Genomic DNA, 13,678 nt, shown 5'->3' with positions numbered 1-13,678 from the left:
CTCTCCCCGAACACTGCCAATTATTTTGTAAAATGCTTTCTGAATGCATGTTAGCAAATTTTTTGAACGTTAGATTTTACCTCCTGCCATAGCTCAAGTGCAACCTTAAAAGAGCATCAGCTATTTCTAGTTTTGTCGTATTTATCAGAAGGCCTCTGTTAACACACAATTTTTTATAATTTCATAAAGCATACCAAACACTAGTTTCAATCTAACATATTATCCAAGGTAAACAGCCAGCACACAGGTCAAGAACTAACAAAGACAAAAGCAGAAGCTATTTACTTTGCAATCCAATAAAAAGATGTATTAAAATTATACATAATACCAACTTCAGGTTGTGCCTTAAACAATTAAAACATGCCTCAAAATACATTAATAAAATCATGGCCTGGCCTCCTAGCACATTTAAGCATAGTTTTTGACAGACATTTTAGAAAGCAATAGCACAAGGTACAATGACTGAAATGTTTTTCTTCCTCTTTATCTTCTTCCTCCATGGCAAAAATTCAGAAAAGGCTAAATTTCTTGATGGAACATAAAGCTGGATGTACAGCATCAGTCCTAACTAATGCTTCCAAAACAATCTGAGGTCAGCTACTTGGAAATAAATATCAGCTCCTGTAAAAGCTTCATTTACACCAATATATTGCTTTTAGAACCACAGGTGAAAAAAAGTTACGAAAATTCAAAATAAGACATGACACATTGCCGAAGAACTTATAAGTCATATCACCTTAACTGGAAAAGGTCAGATGGACACTAGCATTGATAATGCTACAGATTTCACTCTCACTCTTTACAAATATAAAGCTTCAAGGATACAAATAAGTGAAAGGGAAAGAAGTTTGACATTTTTATTCTGCATGCAAAGATTCCTAATGCCGAAAGCAGAAAACCCCACTCCATTAGTACTACTTCAGGTCCTCTTCTCTGCAGAAGAAAGTGCCTCTCTGCAACCTATTTCCATTAGGATTAATTACTGTCCCAGACAAATAGATAACATGGCTCTTCCTGCTTCCCCATAGGGCCACAAGGCTCTAAATAGCTGCCAGAGAATTGACTAAAGTTACTCACTTCACTTACACTGTGTCCCAGCAGAACTAGAAGCCGAAACTGCCAGCACACACAGAAGGAAAGGGCTGCTGTGAATTCAACCACCATCTCCTTTTGAAACTTTAGCACTATAACTATGGTACAGGTATAGAAACTTTTTGTTGTTGTTGAATGCATACTGTGCATACAGTTCCCGCTGTTCCCAGTTTGCCCAGAAGATAACTGGACAATATCATGCTGATTCCTTTAGGCATCAGTATCATGCAACATATGAATGACACCACCCGTTAGGACAGCCAACAGCATAAAAAGAAGGAAGAAACTAGACTAGCAGGGACATGCAGTGTTTCACTTGAACTCTGACTGCTCCATCTCTTCTTGGCATGTAGCCATAATTTCTTTCCTCCATGCCTCATTTACACATCACTAAGAAGTTCTCTCTTTCATCTCTTCCTACTCCCTAATTGTTCCTCTTTTAAAAAACGTGTGATAAATTTGAAACAAGTCTCACGGTTTGCAATATGCAGCTGAGCACAGGCACTTCAAGTCCACTTGTCTACAACGAAGTCCTATCGGGAAAGATTGCCAAGACCTTGTATCTGCGTTGGCCTTGCATCTGCAGAGGAACTCTTTTGTGTTGATACTAGCTGCTGTTTTGTGCCTACCCAATGTGGTAACTTAAAGACACCAGATCTTTGCTTGTTATCAAACCTGTATTGACTAGCCTAAACAGTGTTATTTAGAGAACACACCAGCAGGTGAGATGAAGGAGAGAGGCACAAAGAGCTCACACCTTCTGTTTGTGTCCTACAGAGGCATGGAGACTCCACATAGCCCCTCTCTACCTAGTTCACTACAAAGTTCTAACCTAGTTCTACCCTACCCTGGTTTCTACCCCAGTTTTCTGGCCTGTATCTCACCTGGGCAGTGGGAAGCCAAAGAGCAGAAGGAGTGGCAGAAGGCAGGTGCTGGTGTTCTCCTGGGTCTCACCATGATTTGGGTTTGGGACACATCCAGGGTGTAGACCCAGTCTCAGAATTGTGCTCAACACTTTCATTTAGTCAAAGCTCTGCAAAGTCAATCAACCCTCCCTCTCTATGGATGGGTGAAATTTATTCACACTTTCCTTCTCATCACGTTCATTGCTTTGTGAAGAATTTTCTGAAATCAAAGAGGGGTCCATAAATGTCTAGTATTTATCTTCTCTTGTTAGACATTTTCCCAGCATCATCAACAACAGCACAGTAATTAAATATTCCAATTACATTCAAACCTGATCAAAAGCAACACGAATCTTTTTAGAGCAAAACAAGAATGAAGCAATGAGAAATTACAGTACCTCAGTTTTTAAGGAGAGTCCGCTGTTAAAGAATATAGCTGAAACAGCAATGTAAGTTATGGTAATTTCTGGTTTCAAGGGTCCTAAAAAATACAGACATAGAGAACAAAGTGAACTACCATCAAAGAGATAATGATACACATATATTACATTAAAGTAAATGAGAATACTTAGAAAAATACCTGGAGAAAATCTAATCATTAAAGTCTCTAATAAAAAGAATGGGGTTTCTATTAGGTTACAGAAAGCATGCTATCTAGTTTTTAATAAAAGCAAGCCAGTGAGTGGAGAGTGAGGTATGATGTCATACAAACTTGGCTTCTGTGATTACAGGCTACTGGGAATTAATGAGCAAATTGTGGAAATGTGAAAATAGGGACTTTTTCACAATTCTGGCATCAGAGTATCCCTATAGCATCAGCAAGCTCAAACCATACACTCAAAAATATTAGCTGCTTCCTCCACAGGACCATTGATATCATTCACACATCTATCTCTCAATCCTTCCCCACAACACACACACCTGTCTGGCTGCCTGAACAGAGGAAACCAAATCATACCTTGCAATGATTTCCTTGGGGCAATACAATTCTGCATTATTCCCCTACAACAGGGCTGTGGCAAAATGGTTTGTTCCTACAATAACACATTTCAGACACACTGCTGCAGTGAGATCAGCAAGGGCAGATGCCTGCACCTCCAAGGGTTCCACTATATTAAAGGTTTACATTTGTATATATTTATATACTTTTTTCAGGGATATTAAAATAAAATCCTTTTTACACTCCTATAAAAATGATGAATTCTCCTAATACACTTTGCCTTCGGAGGCCATCCAGCACAAACTGTATAAACTCATTTTTTCACAAGCATTCAACCAGTCATTAGAAAGAAATTGTTAGCAGTCTACTTAGGACTAAAGTAATATCCTAAGTCTGCAAGTGACAGTAACTTGTCATGAGCAAAACTGCAGCAGCAGACAAACAAGCCTTTACTCAACACTCCAGAAGAGACCCTTTCTGCTCTTTCGGATGAATGATACATTGATGGTCACACTGGAGTAAGGTAAATGATCCGCAGAGAGATTTGATCGGACACTGAGTCTAATCAAATTTGCATCTGAAGTCATTTAAACCCAAATCCTACCCTCAGAGGGGACTCTGTTGGTGAGACACTAAAATGGTGTGTGTTAAATATGAAAAAAACCAACCAACCCAACAAACCAAACAACCTATACAAAGCATAAGGTAAAAATAAGCCAAGAAATGCAACAGTTAAAGTTGCAACAAAGCACATGGCTACTTGCAAAATTATGGCATGTTAACTGAATAGCCAGGGGGGATGGGACAAAGCTAAACAGAAAAATGACATAAATATATGTAAAATTATACAGAAAACTATGTAATACATAGAATGATATACTTTTTCTAATCTTTTAGAAGATTAGAGCATATATGCACATGCATACACACACTGGGCAGAAAGGCAGTGGGTCAGTTAGTCTGGCTAAAACAGTGGTTCTTCCAGGACTCAGTTTTTCTATTTTAGGGTTTTTTGCTGGGCTGCCTGAGCTCCTTTACGCAGGAGAAACCTCTAAGACTAGAGCAAACACACGTTCATGGAGCATACGGAACTCTGGTCAGAACAGATCTCCCTTCACCTCTTGTGCAAAAGACTGGTCAGGAAAGCTCTGTTCAAAAAGGAACTAAATAGGCTCATTCATCAAATAGGAAAACACACAAAAAGGGCTTGGCTTATGCCCTGAAGGTGGCAACAGCACAAATCTTTGCTATGTGTGTTCCACTGGTAAGGATGCTAGACCACCCGTACCGTTCAGAAAGGCCCTGCAAATTACAGTGCATGGTTTTGTCAGCTGGAAGATGACAAACTAAGGTTTTTTCATATGTTGATATTTCCCACCCCCCACCTCTTCTTTTTTCTGGCTTTAAAAAGAGAAAAATATTATTGTTTTTTCCTCAGAGCACTGAGATCACACTGCTTCAGAAGAGGGATAGATACCACTTTGTGGAACATGTGCTCATGAGTTTCAATCAATGCTGACAAGATTTTTCAAACAAGTTGTCCCAGGAACAATACCATGTCAAAGCTTGACATCTCTTTGCAGCAGGGTAATTAAATGAAGTGCTCTATCATAGCGCTTCCATGCAGGAAGTTGAGGGAAAATTATCTCATATCCTAGTTAAAAGGATCTCCCACATTGCTGCAAACAACTAGCATGACAATCAAACAGAAACAGACAAACCACCTGATACTATCAATTTAAAGTTGTCTTTAAGGTCTGCTGAAGACACAGCATGGATCCTGCAAGAAGCTCCATGTGGGTCCTATTCAACTATACAATACAGCACACAGATGTTAGAAGGGATCCTTGCACAGCAGAAATTTGCCTACCCTGAACTCCATGAAGTACCGGAGCCTTAGTTGCCACAGCAAATGTTCAGAGCCATATATTTTTTAATCATTTTCCTTTTTTCCCAGAACCTAAAGGGGAAAAGGGGGAAAAGGCTGGCTCCTCAGTGAGAAACCGTCTATCCCCAAACTTCAGCTCTGTTAAGAAAAAAATATAATTAAAAAAAAAAAAAAAAACCCTATGTGTATAAAAGCACAAATAGATTCTTACTCCCCTCCCATAATATGAAATTGCTAAAGGAATTCTGTTCAAATGTTCTACATCCGTTGTCTTAAATCTTCAGAGATCAGTTAGAAATAAAAAAAACAACGTACAAAATTCAATTAGTTCTTGAAAATTGTAAACATCTGGAACTGAAGTTACAACAGAAACTAACCAGAAGATGCTGCCAGCATTTATGCTTAGATACACTCCTTAATTTTAAATAACACTGGATGTTCCATCAGCTCTTGTTCCAAGACACATACAAGTCTTCACTGCTCAGGAAAGGGCAGATCTTACTTCTCATTTGTTTGCTGTGAGCATTTGGCACCATTTTGCACTGAATCATTTTCATTGTTTTCACTCATCTTTCATGATGAAGTAAGAGGCGCCAACAACAACAACAAATCTTTAAAATACATGAGTGTTATTATAAAATAAAAAAATCACCTGGCTGAAATACAGCACCTGAGATTTTAATGCAGTATACCATAAGCTATGCCTCTCGAGAAGCTCACAGATAGCAGACATTCATACAGTGAACTGCAACGACTTCAAGCCCATCTCAGAGTTCTTGAAGTTATTACTTAGTTTAACAGGAGTACATGCAAAGGAAGTTGCTACCCAGCTTTCATTACTACTAATCCAAAGAGAGCACCTTATTATTCCAGCAACTGGTGCAGTGCCTAGCAAAGATACAGGAATACACTCGGGATTGTTTCTTGGGTACCTGAGAAACGCTGACTGACTGACCGGCCGAGAGGCGAGCTGCTGCTGGTGCGGGGACCACCGGAGGGCCTGGCTGTGTCCCGGCCCGCTCCCAGCAGCTCTCCCTCCCGCATCCCTCGCAACCCGAGCTCCAAACTTTCTGCGCGGATGCCCCGATGCCAAAGGGGCACCCGAGCAAGTCTCAGCGTCCCCAGTAGCAAAGCGGCCGGCACCCCCGCCCAGGGACCCCAAGAAAGGCCCGCGGACCGCTCCCCTGCCTGCCCCCCCGGCAGCGGGGCGGCCCACCCCGCGCCCTGCCTCCCCCACCGGAGCCCGCGCCGGGCAGCGCCGGGCCCGGCCCGCACGACCGAAACGCGCCGGGGGGGGGCAGCGCCGGCCGCCGAGAGTTGACAAAGTACCGCCGGGCCCCCGACTGCGCCTGGGCTCTCGGGCGACGGCTCCGGTGGCCCCGCCGGCGCGCCCCGCACCGCCCGCCAAGCCGAGCTGCCGGGACAAACCGTCCCCAGCGGGGCAGCGGCCGGACTCACCCCCTTTGACGCCGACGGCGGGCTCCAGCCGCGCCACCGCGATGACCAGCACAATCCCAAGGATGAACCACTCCTTCCGCAGGCGCTCCAGCAGCCCCATGGCGCGACCCGCCGCACCCCGCCGCCCGGCAAGGCACGGCCCGGCGCACCACGGCGCAGCGCCGGGGCGGGGTGCAGCCCCTCCGCCCGCCGGCAGGGCCAGCCGGATCCGCTGACAGGAAAAGTCTCACCCACCGCCGCCATCACTACCACGCATCTCCTAATAAACACGCAGCTGCCGCCAGCCCGCCTGCCCGCAGCGCCGACATCTCCCCCTCTTCGCCCGCCGGATTCGGCTGCCCTCGCCCCGCGCTGCCTCCCCGCACCGAGCCGGGGGCGCCGGCGGCCACCGCGGGTCTAGGCGGTGCGGGGTCGTGTGACGAGATGGCGACGCCGCCGCCCGCCTCCCTTCCTGCCGTTGCCGGGCGGGCCGAGAGCGCGGCACTGAGAGCCGGTCCCGGCGGGGAGCGCAGCCCCTGCGGGCTCGGGTGCTCGGCGGGCGCGGTGGGGCAGCGGGCGGGCGGATTGGTGCGCGCTGTTTTGGTACATTACAACGCCTGCGTGACGCCCCAGCGTTTGACGCGCTGGAGGGCGGGGCGCGAGCTGGCGTTTGCGGCCGTTGGGCGCGCGTGGCCCGTCCGGAGGGAACGGCAACGCTCCCGGGGGTACGGGCACCCCCTGCCCTGGTGCAGGGGCCGCGGGTCGCTGTGAGGGCGGCCGCAGGCCGGGGCTGCCGGCAGTGGAAATGCTGTCGGTTACGTACCGCGAACCGGTTTGCTCCGGACGGGCGGCGGCCGCTCCATCACAGACGTGTCACCGGTGCGCGCACCCTCTTGTCCCGTTACCGCGCACGGGTTGTTCCCTCATCGCCTCGCTGCTCACCCCGGTGTTGCCGTGGGAAGGCGCCTGCCCGGCCGGGCTGAGCAGACCCGAAGACATCTGCCTTGCCCGGAGGAAAAGCACCTATCGCGACTTGCCGACATCGGTCGGCTAGTGCGGTGTGCCCCGTGCCGCCGTACGCGAGTGCCTGCTGAGCGAGTCGGCTTCCATACGGGAGACGATGCCCTGTGCTTGTTTCAGTGTTAAATACATTTCCATTAAAACAAAGTATCGTAAACCCTCGCTCTGGTGGTGCTCGACCGCGCGTTCCTTTTCTTATTCCCGGTTTGTCGCCGCTTCCCCGCTGGATTTATTAGCCCAGCCCCTGCCCGATCGCGACCCCCTCGCTCTAAATCACATTAACAAGGAAATGATAAAGCATGAGACGCTTAAAACACTTGAAACACATGAAACGCAGCACTGCCGCAGCTGCGCCTTGGGCCGGCAGGCTTCAAACACCCAGCAGATCTGCTGTGTGATTTCCAGACACGTAGGGAAGTTTATACTTAGCAGCCTCTGTTGATAGATAGATTCAGGCTTCCAAGAACAGCCCTGCCACACGCTTTCTGTTCTTTGCTACCCAGTAAATAAATGTTTATAGCTCAAAGCTCAGCTGTGAGCTCGGCTACTGCAGGAGGCATATGCTGTTGTGCATCCTGTGAGGTTCGTTTGTGTACATCGCAGCTGAGTTTTTTTTAATAAGGAGGGAATGTGCCTTCCCCCACCCACAAGGGAATCCAACAAATGCAATTCAAAATTAGGGATTTCACTGTTTCACTAAAGTTTATCAGAGTGCATGTTGGTCCTTGGTCGCTTCTCAGACACGAGTGCCAGCTTGCAAAACTTCACTGTGTTTACCTGCGCAGCTGCTACAGGTGGACTGTTTTGGGAGAAAATAAATGCATAACGACTGTAATAAAGCAAGCTGTGATTATAAAGTGCATAGAAGGATTTAATTACTGCACAGGAAGGACAGGGTGATTCAGCTAAAGACATAAAGTTAATGTTTATCATCTAAACTATATTAAACCTTTGTGTGGATACTCATTCACAGGTGAAGTGGCCTTAGTTCTAGGACATGGCACAGTTCATTACATCAGAGTGCTTACATCTTTTCCTACATGGCCCTGAAAGCACACTAACAAGAGCATAGGCCCTCTGAGCTGAATACAGCAGGAGACCAGGCAGATGTCCAGTGTTTCCCAGGTCATTTTGCCATGGATGTGTATGCAGCCCTGGAGCTCCTAACAGAGTTCCAGCCCGGCTGATTCATTACATGATGCAGGTCTGAAAGGCACAAACAGCATCAGCACAATTCAGGAAAGTATTGTTACTAACAAAAAGTAAAATAGCGAATAATCTATTGAGGACAAAAGTTAAGCAGTCAGAAGTTAGAAGCAGCCAAATTTCATAGTGAATGAAGTTGCTACAGTGTAAATTGCTGCAGAAGCTGTAGATGGATGCAGAGAAAGGGGGGGTACAGAAGATGCTCGATCTGGCAATAAAATTCAATCCTGCAGTAAAGACAGCAGCCTCTCCCTGGTTTTGTATCATAGTTTTTACATGGTGCTAATCCTGCCCCTCACTTTTTGCAGGTCGCTACTGATTATGAACTTGCCTACCACCCAGGTTAATTCTAGGTTCATTTTGCCAACAAGTGTCAGATGTTTGCTCACAGCAGGTCTAATTGGCTGAAGTTGGAAGCCTCAGGTCCAGTCTGAGACTCTGGAAGACTCTTTTAATTTTCCTCTCTAAAGGGTCATCCCTTGTGTGCTGTCCCAAGCCTGTCTCTCCTTCTCTAGAGACAATCTCACCATGTATTAGATTTAGAACAGTTTAAGAAAAAAAGTATAAGAAATATAAGAAAACCCCTAGTGGTTTGCCAATGGTCATCAGATAATGACAGAAGTAAGTTTTCTTTATACTCACTAAAGAAAAAGAAGCTTTAATAAAGCTCTGTTGCTTTGAGTGGATGCTTTGCCTGCAAATTTGTTTCCAAGAGATCTGAAGTTTGTAATAAGTGTCTTTTGCCAACTGGGTTATGAAAGACATGGGTTCATATAGCTCTCGTCTTCTGTAATCTTTCAGATCACACACAGGTATTCCAAGATGTGCATCAAAAGACTTGAACCACCAGATGTTTTAGCTGATTTTGTTTAAAAGCTGTTCTTCAATTATTATGATAAACATGTAAGTCTCAAGTGAAATAAATGAAATTGTTCCTGCTTTTAAATAAGAGATCACTTTGCACAGAGCAGGAAGGAAGAAAACACTGCAAGTGTATTGTGTATTGGCAGGACTCTCACATGTCCCAAATCTGTTTGCAAGACTACATCTCTCTTGCTATAAGGCAACTTGTCATCCACATTGAGGCATTTGGTCAGTATTAGAGAGAGGCAATTCAGTGTCTGTCATCCAAAAGTATATCCTGCAACATTTCACCTTCCTCATCACAGATAATATACATATCCTAATTAACCACTGAGACTCAACCACATCCCAGAATGGTCTCGTGCATGCGTACGTATATCTCCATTACATCCATTACAGAACCATTTTGGGATATATTTAGCTGTGGCTTAGCCAGTAAAGGAACAAGAATTTAACTTCTGATTTCACATGACCAGATTTTCATTTTTGTTCAACTGCAAACAAACTTCGGGGCTTCCAGGTGCTTTCCTGCCTCTGAAGGCCTTTGTGCTTCCGTCTGCGTAATACAAAAGCTTTATGGCATGTGTAGCTACATGACACCAAATCTTCATTGCTCACAGGTTATCTGTTGATATCAACATGACTGTTCATGCAAGCGATGACTGGTTTTCATGTTTGCAAAGATGCAGAAGTGGACTAGGTGTTTCTGGGCTTCATGTAATGAGCAATCAGTCTTATGTGGTTTGTAACTGATGCCAAGATATTGGCTCCCCTTTGTGCCATATCGAGCCTATTTCTTATGTGTACCTAGCCTCTTATCTGCACAACATACCTTGCTGCCTAATAACTACACAGTTAAATTATTTTAGGAAATGTGCTGGGATTTTTAAATTCCATAGTAGCAGATGTCATCTGATTATGCATTTAGACAGGAGAGATTTCAATATAAAGGAGAGGAGATCACGAGATAAAGGGAGCTTAAATGAGAGGAAGAGATAGTATTAAATAATTTAACTTGAAAAGAACAAAGATGTTCAGAATGAACAAGATAAAGAGAGGTGTTAATTATAAATAGGAAAGTTGAGGAGAAAAAGTGGAAATATATGGGAGACGGTTTACAACACATTTATATTTCTCCCAAGCACTTAGTGGCATGACCTCAGATTTTTTCAGGCGCTTGAAGAGATTGCTACACTGATCCCATTAGGTGTTTTTCCTTATAGATATGGAATTCACAACTCTTATTCCATCCTGGCCTAGGTCCTTATACTGTTTCAGGCATACGCAAGGGATCTTTCAATTGTTGCTGCTGGATGTTATTAAATACCTGTGAGCACTTCAGTATTGCCAGCTGTGGGATTTACTAACATTAGCACAATAAAATAATAGGAATTATGTACAAGTTCAATTTAGAGCAGTGCTTAATGGGACTTAAACACACATATAGGTATGCTTTTCTAAATAGAAGCTTAAAGATGGTAAAAGGTTTTGTGATTATTTGGGTTTATTTCTGTAATAGTATGATTTCCCCCCACACTGCCCCCAAGACTTTAAATGCATAATGCTGAGGGGGTTTTAACTTGTAATAAAGGGTCCTCATATTTAGTTATCTAAGAATAAGCGTTTTCTCTTTTACTTAAGAGCCTATTGTGAATTTTTCATGCACTGATCTTAGGCATTAAGAAGAAAATTTAAAAGGCAACAAACAGGACTTTGCTGATCCCTTTCCTAGAACCTGCTTGTTCTTTCACAGAAACAGAACCCAGCTTACTGCTGCTCCACTCATGGTATTCTCTTGCCCTCTCCTCCTAGACCTCTAGGAGACCATACAGATTGGAGAAATTTTCATGTTTGCACTTGAAATATGGTTTCCCAGTAAACAGCAGGGCTATAATGGGTTCAGAAGGTTGTATTAAAAAAAAAAGCAAAACAAAAAAAAACCAAAAAAAAATCAAAAAGCAATTGGCTTAATAAAGCTGTTCTCAAATCGAGTTATGGGCTCCTTTAGCTGCAATTTAAAAACATAAGAAAAAACATATATTTTTCTTTTAACCATGAAAAGCTGTACATATTTAAACCTGAAAAATAAGGCTGAGAACATGAAATAGCTTCTCAAGATGATTTCACAATGAAAAACTGGAATTGACTGAATTAACCTGTAAGACATCTCAAACACTTCAGAGATAACATGTTTTTTTCTCCTTACACTTACAAAAACAACCTTCTAGTATTACAATAATCATTCCAAAACACCTAAAAAGAAAAAAAATAAAAAATGAGCAGTCTCAATATAAAAACCTGTGCTGTATTTTTCAGTATAAAAGCCTTCCAAGAGGGAGGACAGCCCATGCTCCAAATTTTGTATTCACTTAGCTGAATGGAAGGTGGGGCTTGATTTCTCTTGCATCTGTCCCTTTCGAGTTTAACATTACCAAAGAGTTTAAGGTTCAGAGAAACGGGCCAAATTCACTAGCTTCTGCAAGGGAGAATGCCAGAGAAGTTGTCCTTAGACTTTCTCAGATTTGCCGGTTTGACTTCATCATGCTACAGCACCTGTTCCTTCATGCCTCCTGGATGTTTGCATATCATTGCCATGCCCTGTCTTCACCACAGGCCAGGACCCAGCTCTCCATCATTCTGGAGAAAAGCCAAGTGCATTACCTAGACAGAGCTACGGTGAAACTCTGACCGTGGCCAGTTTGGTCATTTAGGAGACTACAGTCTCAGGATTAATGTGATGTGCAATGGAAAGACACAAGCATGGACACATGATCCAAGCTTAGCTTGGCACATTGATTTCCTTTGACTATTTTGAATGTCAAACTATGTTCATAACTTAGAGCCTGATTATTTAGTCCTCACCAGCCACCATGATTTCCCCCTGCAGAATGGAAACCAAGCAGATTGTTATACATACTAGGGTACAGATTTAACAAAGGAAGGTTTTGTCTGCCCTTGAGACCTTTCCAAAAATGCTAATAGGGGAGCTTACAATCATATTTGCAATCAAGTAACTGTAGTGCATACGTGCTTAACAGACCTCACTTTACTGTAGCCCTCATTAGTACCAGCTGCAGTGATTAATACCATTGGTAATTCAATACAAATGGGGACCACCAAGCCAAAGCTGCCAGGAAATCCCCACTAGCAGTACTCTGAACTGAGTTAAAACTCAAACTCCTTCTCCACCTCCTGCAGGCACCCTCACAAGTCTTCTAGAGAGGCATGAGGGCACATTAATAAATGGATCTAATATGCCTGACATTGATCAGATTCACTTCTGCCTCCCCCTCTCAAAGTTTCAGAGTTAATCAGAAAAATTATCTCAAATGTGAAAGCAGATGCCCCCCCAAAAATGAGGAGTAAGGTAGGGAGATAAGCTATTGGGAAATACCCGAAATAGGGAAAAAATATAACCAGAGAGGAAGAGATTCTTTAAAAGCTATTTAATAACAAATCAGCTATTATATCTGTCAATACAGGAAAAAAAAAATGAGGATGCTGAGAACTCTTCATCCTGCAATCTGTGGCATTAATAAATGACGAAGTATTAAGAAAACTGGGACACTTTGTACCTAAAACTATATCATATAAGGACAAGGGAATAAAGCTGAACTAAAACAAAGGACATGACTCAGTATTGCTGGCAAATAATGACATAAATGAAGAACAAAAACAGGGAAGCAAATACATGAAGGCAAGACTTTTGCATGTCTGGCAAATCCAGTGCTCGAACACCCATCACTTGTGTCTTTGGCACAGCCACCCAAGTTGCTAAACCCTCCGACTCCTCCCTTCCCTCATGCTCAGCATCTGCTCCATGCCTTTGCAAGGATGCTGCTCAAGAGCTCTACCCCTGGGATACTCTGCCCTCTGCTTCCCTTTCCCAAGGAAAGAGTTATTCTTCTGTGAACTTTAAATATTCCTACAACATAATCAGGTTTCACAAAGACTTCCAAGTAGCACTGTTCGCTGCCTAAAATCTATCCAGTTTATACCACACAACTCATCTTAGGTCGATTTTGTGGTGTTCTTTTCACAGGTCTCATCTAATCTCACCCATTTCATTCCATATAAGCAGTTTTAATGCCAGAGCCTGTGCGTAACAAGAGGGAAGGAACTCTTCTTGTAGGTGCAGGTTATTCGGGAAGTGCGGTAGGGAAGCAAAAAACAAGAGCAGAGATGGAGAGTGATCATCTGATTATTTTTTTGCAGCAGAACCTCTGGAGGCTGTATTAGGTAGGGCCTTATATTTCCATTAGAGGATGTGCATTAAGCAGAGTTCTACCCTGATCCCTTTAAGGAAGTGGGAGAGTTACGATGGTG

At 43.8% G+C, this 13,678-nt stretch overlaps 1 protein-coding gene across 7 annotated transcripts in view; it reads right to left on the bottom strand.

Annotated features, from left to right (window-relative positions):
- SLC10A7 (solute carrier family 10 member 7) overlaps positions 1–6,486 on the bottom strand; it is a 144,074-nt gene extending 137,588 nt beyond the window's left edge. For 3 of the 7 annotated variants that reach the window (XM_030491790.1, XM_030491793.1, XM_030491791.1), the window contains exons 1-2: positions 6,284–6,486; positions 2,396–2,478 (exon numbers count right to left, since the gene is read on the bottom strand). In XM_030491790.1, coding sequence (XP_030347650.1) covers positions 2,396–2,478; positions 6,284–6,383 — 183 coding nt within the window. In that variant the 5' untranslated portion in view covers positions 6,384–6,486. Of the gene's footprint in view, positions 1–2,395; positions 2,479–3,390; positions 3,574–4,661; positions 4,749–4,807; positions 4,898–6,283 lie in introns of those variants that run through there. The other 4 variants (XM_030491795.1, XM_030491794.1, XM_030491796.1 and 1 more) reach the window with 4 other exon arrangements.
- Between the last annotated feature and the right edge of the window lie 7,192 nt (positions 6,487–13,678).

This window comes from Strigops habroptila, chromosome 7 (genome assembly GCF_004027225.2).
Source record: "Strigops habroptila isolate Jane chromosome 7, bStrHab1.2.pri, whole genome shotgun sequence".
Lineage (NCBI taxonomy): Eukaryota > Metazoa > Chordata > Aves > Psittaciformes > Psittacidae > Strigops > Strigops habroptila.
This window is presented reverse-complemented; position numbering and strand designations above follow the sequence as displayed.